Source organism: Camelus dromedarius, chromosome X, assembly GCF_036321535.1.
Source record: "Camelus dromedarius isolate mCamDro1 chromosome X, mCamDro1.pat, whole genome shotgun sequence".
NCBI lineage: Eukaryota > Metazoa > Chordata > Mammalia > Artiodactyla > Camelidae > Camelus > Camelus dromedarius.
Window position 1 is genome coordinate 85976446 of NC_087472.1, and position 6000 is coordinate 85982445.

Below are 6000 nucleotides of genomic sequence, written 5' to 3' on the forward strand. Positions count from 1 at the left end.
ATGATGGGAAAATTGAATTTTCTCCGACTGTGCATGTTCAAAATACCTTCTACATCAGAGCGGATTGCTTTTTGTTCGCTCTGATGCTGGGCCTCTTGCCTTCAAATCCCAAGTCCAACATTTCTGTTTTAAATGACCTTGGTTTTATTATTAGGTAACCTCTCTGAGCCTCCATTTCCTCATCTGAAAGTGAGGATGATAATTACACCTTCATTATTGCGTGTGGATTGAGAATTGAGTTACTATACTTAAAGACAAAAATGGAATTACAACGCCATTTTTACTTTAACTCTTCAAAATGAGAGTCTGATTTCCTTTCCTAGTTTTTTTCCCTAAAAGAAAAAACATACTAGTCTGTAGGTTTCATTTCCCAACATGCCAGAGAAACCAGAGATTGAATTACATAAGCGAAACATGAAAAGTCAATTTCATGTGTATTACTGATGCTCGATTATCCCAAAGTGGCCAGACAAGATTAAGAAGCCACTTTTTACTGTTTATCTAAGGTTAGCATTATACAATTATTTGCAATCACAAGTATTCACTGGTTCTATACTTCAACTTTTAAAAACCTTGTTTTTTAAATGATGTAAACCAAAGATGTTAATAATGATTATATCTTTGTGATATACTTGCAGATTATAATTGTAGATGACTGGTTTTCTTTTTTAGATGTGCCTGCATTATTCTATAATCAGAAATAAAGTGACGATTATACAAAAAGTTATTGTTAAAAAATTTCCTGTATCTGTGTTTTATGAGTTTCCATCCAGTGATTATTAGTGAAACAATCACTTGATAATTTCAGGTTTGGGGTATTTTCCTAAAATAAATGCTGTATCTCCACTCTGTGCTTGCTTTCATACTGTACCTTGCATGTTTTCATCTGTACAGAGCCTTCAGTAGAGCAGACCACATTTCTTACATAGCATGTCCAAATTTTCTCTCAGAATCACTGGATGGTTAGAGTAATACTGTACCTCATAGAGGAGCTAGCTCAGGGTTGGGAACATTGATGGCTCTGGGTCATCATTATCCCCACAGAGTACTTTAAAAGCCTGTGTGACTAGTAACATATAGTGCTACAAAACAAGTAGCTTTAGTGCCCAGCGTCTTACTTTCTGCCAGATAGTTAAATAATATTAGTGACCTGTAATGCCTGCAAACAAATATGCCTGTAAGAAAGGCCTTTATTGGCTAAGTTTAAGCATTGAAAACAGAGGCACTGGGATTGGAGGTGGTGTTTGTACCAAAAACTTGATATGTAAAAATTCATTATAATCACTATAAATTACTGAGTGTTTATATGCTAGGGCCTTAAGTAGATGTATTAGATCTGTGTACTTCAGGGCTAGAGAGAAAGTTGGGGAGGAATTTCTGGTAGAAAGGGACCCGAAACAGAACCATTTGAAAACAAGGTGTTCATCTGTGAAGCGTCTGAGCGCTGAAAGCCTCTAACTGCCTGAAATAGCACATACTGACGACAGGATCCGGGGTGACCACCTCACAGCTGGACGTGGAAAATGATATTTCACTTAGATTTTTAAAGGAAGATTATTTGGTATGATTGGGAAAGAGGAAATCCCTCATGCTTTGTTTTTTCCTCCTAAGATGTCATAACTGAAAATATAAATAACGCCAAGTCTTGAGGACTTTTGGGTTCTGACCGTTTTAGGGGAGGATCCAGAGTGAGCACCACAGTTTATTTGTAATTTCTTGTCATAAAAAATATTTGAAACAACAGCTCTGGTTTTGGATTTTGTTTTCATCAGGTTACTAGAACCCAGCTATGTGTTCATATGGTATTTCCTATCTTTGGGTCACACTGATTTTCAACTCATTTCGTCTTTTGTTTCCAGAAGGAGTTTTGGAACACTTACACAAAAGCACAACAAGGCGAGAGCAACAGAGGAAGTGACTGGTTTCAGTTTTACCTTACCTTCCCATTAATCTTTGGCCTCTTCATTATCCTCCTTGTCATTTTCCTCATCTGGAGGTGCTTCCTCAGAAATAAAACTCGCAGGCAGACAGTGACTGAAGGCCACATTCCTTTCCCTCAGCACCTCAATATCATCACTCCGCCTCCCCCACCAGACGAAGTGTTTGATAGCAGCGGATTGTCCCCAGGCTTTCTGGAATATGTCGTTGGGCGCTCGGATTCTGTTTCCACCCGCCTGTCCAACTGTGACCCCCCGCCGACCTACGAGGAAGCCACTGGCCAGGTGAACCTGCGGAGGAGTGAAACAGAACCTCATTTGGATCCACCCCCGGAATATGAGGACATCATCAACTCCAACTCAGCCAGTGCCATTGCTATGGTGCCAGTGGTCACCACCGTCAAGTGAAACTACAAACCTCTTTTTACTATAATTGTTTTTAAAATACTAATGAAAGAACTTTCTAGCACTTTACCACTACATAAATGTCCATTTGACTTATTGGACTCTGACAGCATACCACTTCACATTCTGATTTGATTTTCATTAGTTTTATTTCCTACTATAAAATCATTATCTATGCTCATTTTTGCTAATGGAAATATGTGAAGAGGGAAAACAGGCTAGTGGGGGGGTCTTCATGTGAACACACACGTGTGTGTGCGTATATATGTACATGCACATATACGTGTGCGTGCGTCAGCCCAGTATATGCACAACTCACTTAAAACACTATTAACTTCTGTCTAAATCACCCATAAAGGGAACATTACTCACCAAAATTGGGGGGGAGGGGAAGGCACCAACCATATGTGTCATAGCCAGCAATATGCTGTTGACTTTTGAAAATAAGATGACCCGAGCATGTCTTCTAATTCTTACAGGTTTTCATTAACCTCCTTTTTCTTAAGGTTTTCTTACCTTAAAAGGAAAAAAAAATGAATATAGTCAATCTCGACTTTAGAAACATCTCAGAAAGATAATGAAGATGGTACAATAAACACAAATTTGCTTATTAGTGGCATCGGGCTGGCTTTGTAGGAGGGACTTTCTGTTGACTGCCTCCCCCACAAGAATTAAACAGTATTTGCTTATTATCTTTGAATGTCTCATGCTATTTGTATTAACATCTTGGTGGCGTGGATTTCCTGGCAACGGAATACTTTCTAAAATAGACATAGGTATTAATGACAGGGAACAGATGCAGATTTCTCCTTTGCTCACTGGGGACAATATTTTCTTCCTCGTTGTTTCACTGCATTTTAGTCTACTCCCTCTGCTCCCACCACAGAATCTTCAAACACCTAGGAATTTAGCTAAAATTCTTGATGTTATTTTCTTAATGTTTTTGTATAGAGTGAAGCTTTTGTCTCACAATGATTAGGAGGTAATTTTCCATTAAATTAAGAAGTGTGATTTTTATATTGTTCTCCAGTAGGTGGCGGAAGAGTGCAAAATCTGTGCTGTGGCAGGTGCACAATAAATCTGTTATAGCTGCACACAGATCTCAGTGTTGGTATTTCATTTTGTATTTTCATCAGATTATTTTACCTGCAGGATTTTTACTTTTCCCTTGGAGCGGGGGGAATTGGCTGTGAATGAACTGCAACATCAATTGGCTCAGAAAAGAAAGAAACCAGTTGTCTGGTGTGAAATTCTATTATGTGTGCACTGATGGAAAATTCATCCCATCAGTCAGGGACGTGTCTGTGCCACTCCCCAGACTCCTGAGTGTCGGGTAAAATGGTTGACGAGGCAGAGGGAGTGCAGGTTGAGGAAATGTCATACCCTGTTGCCTCCGTCTCCATCCCCACCAACCCCTGCCCCAAGCCCAAGGAAGGAGGACCCTAAAAGAGTCAGATGACCTGAATTCTAATCCCACCCTGCCACGTACTTGCCAGGCTACCCCGGGAAACACCCATTTCTGACCCTCAAATTCCTCACCTCTGAAATGGTGACTGTATTTTTTGTCCTGCCTTTGTCCTGGGGCTTTAAAAGGATCCAATGAGATGGTGTGCATGAACATAATCTGTAATATGTGACGAGTTGTCTAGGTGTAAGGTCGTAGCATTGTCCTCACTGCCCTTAAGGCAGAATCTTCGCCCTGTTTCCCTAAAATTTATCCGAGTTTTCACACAGTGAGAAATAGACTAGGCTGCCCCATAAATGGCGAACATGTTCCTAATCTGAGCGTATGGCCTCTTAAACTCCTGTCATTCTCTGGTCTACACCAAAGCTGTGCCAACTTAACGACGACTGCCAGCTCAGCACAAACAGGAATCAACAGATGTTGGCAAGGGGAACTGCGATGTATATGGTTAGTTAATAGGTTTTATAGCTTTCGTGAATTAAAAATATTGAACCTGGTCTCAGCAGAAATGACAATAATGTTTTAAATTTGGCTGCAAGTACATGGTGATCTTTGGCTTCTGTTTAAAGCTGAAAGGCTGAGTGTCTGATCCACTGATTTGTATTTGTGTGTGTGTGTGTGTTTCAGTTTATTTTTAAAAGAAAATTAAGGTTCCTTTTGTGTGGACTTTTTTTTTTTTTCGGTCATTAATATCAGGCCTTAGACTAAACCAGCAGTTTTCAAAGTATGGCCTACGAAGCCCTGGGAGTCCCTGAGGAACTTTGCGAGGATCTGTGAGATCAAAGCTGCTTTCCTGGTGATACACAGACATTGTCTTTTTACACTCTCTCTCTCTCAAAAAAGTAGTTTAAAAAGTAAGTGCCATCTTCCCACAAATTATTTTTCTCTTTTAAATAATATAGCTCCTTTCTTTAAAATGTTATTTATGTTGGCATGTAATGGACTTCTTAATTTTTAAGTGAATACTGTCTTCAGTTTTATTTTCTAATACAACAAATACTGGTAGATATGAACTCCAGAAACAAAAGCTCCTTGGCGTCCAGCTCCCCAGTAAATGTTAAAAGTATAAAGGGATCTGGAGACCAAAAGTGTGACAATTACAGGGTTAGACAAAGGAGCAGAATATATTCTTGCAATTTTATTTTACATTTTAAACTCCCAATACTGGATTTAATGCTGCCTCTTAGAGATACCTGAATTTAAGTATAAGAATGAATGTTGATCCTTAAAGCAAAAGCCAAATGCTTACACTGATCAATGACTACAGCTTGTCAGACTGTTGGTCAAAGAAAACACTCTCCTCCAGTCATAACTGGCCTCAGCCACAGGTCTCACAGCAGCGCTCATGTGATGCTGACAAGATAAACACAGTTTTTAAATAAACACTGCCTTTAAGAAACCTTCCCTTAGGCTTGTTCATTTGATTTTGGTTTGGGTTTTACATTTCTAAAAACCCCTTTGCTACTCCATCTGGTTTTATAAACTGAGTTTCTTAACATTTATTATAAAGGGGCTTGTCTGGAATACTATATATTTTTTATGCTTTTGCCTTTCTTACCTGATTGATATTACATTCACCTTTGATCATTTTTAATAAAGGTTTATTTTTACAGATTTATTTAGTACCTTTCTTAAGCAGTAACTAAATTGAATCAACCAGTTTGCATCTAAATGAAAGAATGGGTTTCGTGGTCTTTCCTAGTGGAATGGTTTCTGGCCTCCACCTGCAGTGGTTGGGTCTGGAATCCCCGAAGTGGCACTTTTCTGCCTCCCTGCTTTGAATGTCACAACGAATTGTATCTGCTTAAAGTAAGTGAAAGGATTTCTTTTTTCCCTATCTCCTGTACAAATACAGATGCTGTGTTTGATTCACTGTTAATGGACTTCAAGATGGATGATCTGCTATGATAACTGTAGAGGGAGCTTTTAACTTGGTTCTCTGTAAATAGCGTTTATTTTATTGTAATATTTCACATTTTAAAATACTTGGTTTACATTAAATTATGGTATTTAACTATTTTTATGTTTATACTAGGTAAGGTTTTTCTTATGTTTCTGTGTTTTTGGTATGCTAAATAAAGCTATTTTTAAACCCAAGAGATTTCTTCTGCTATGTGTTAATTATGTTATGGTTAGGTGATAAACATGCTGCATAAGCTCTTATTAATTATGATCTTTTTAACATGATAAAAT

The 6000-nt window shown here is 38.4% G+C and overlaps 1 protein-coding gene across 3 annotated transcripts in view; it reads left to right on the forward strand.

Annotated features, from left to right (window-relative positions):
- Window positions 1-3440, forward strand: part of PRRG1 (proline rich and Gla domain 1) — a 100953-nt gene extending 97513 nt beyond the window's left edge. For all 3 annotated transcript variants that reach the window (XM_031445515.2, XM_031445518.2, XM_031445517.2), the window contains exon 4: window positions 1860-3440. In XM_031445515.2, coding sequence (XP_031301375.1) covers window positions 1860-2345 — 486 coding nt within the window. In that variant the 3' untranslated portion in view covers window positions 2346-3440. The remainder of the gene's footprint in view (window positions 1-1859) is intronic.
- Window positions 3441-6000: the final 2560 nt, after the last annotated feature.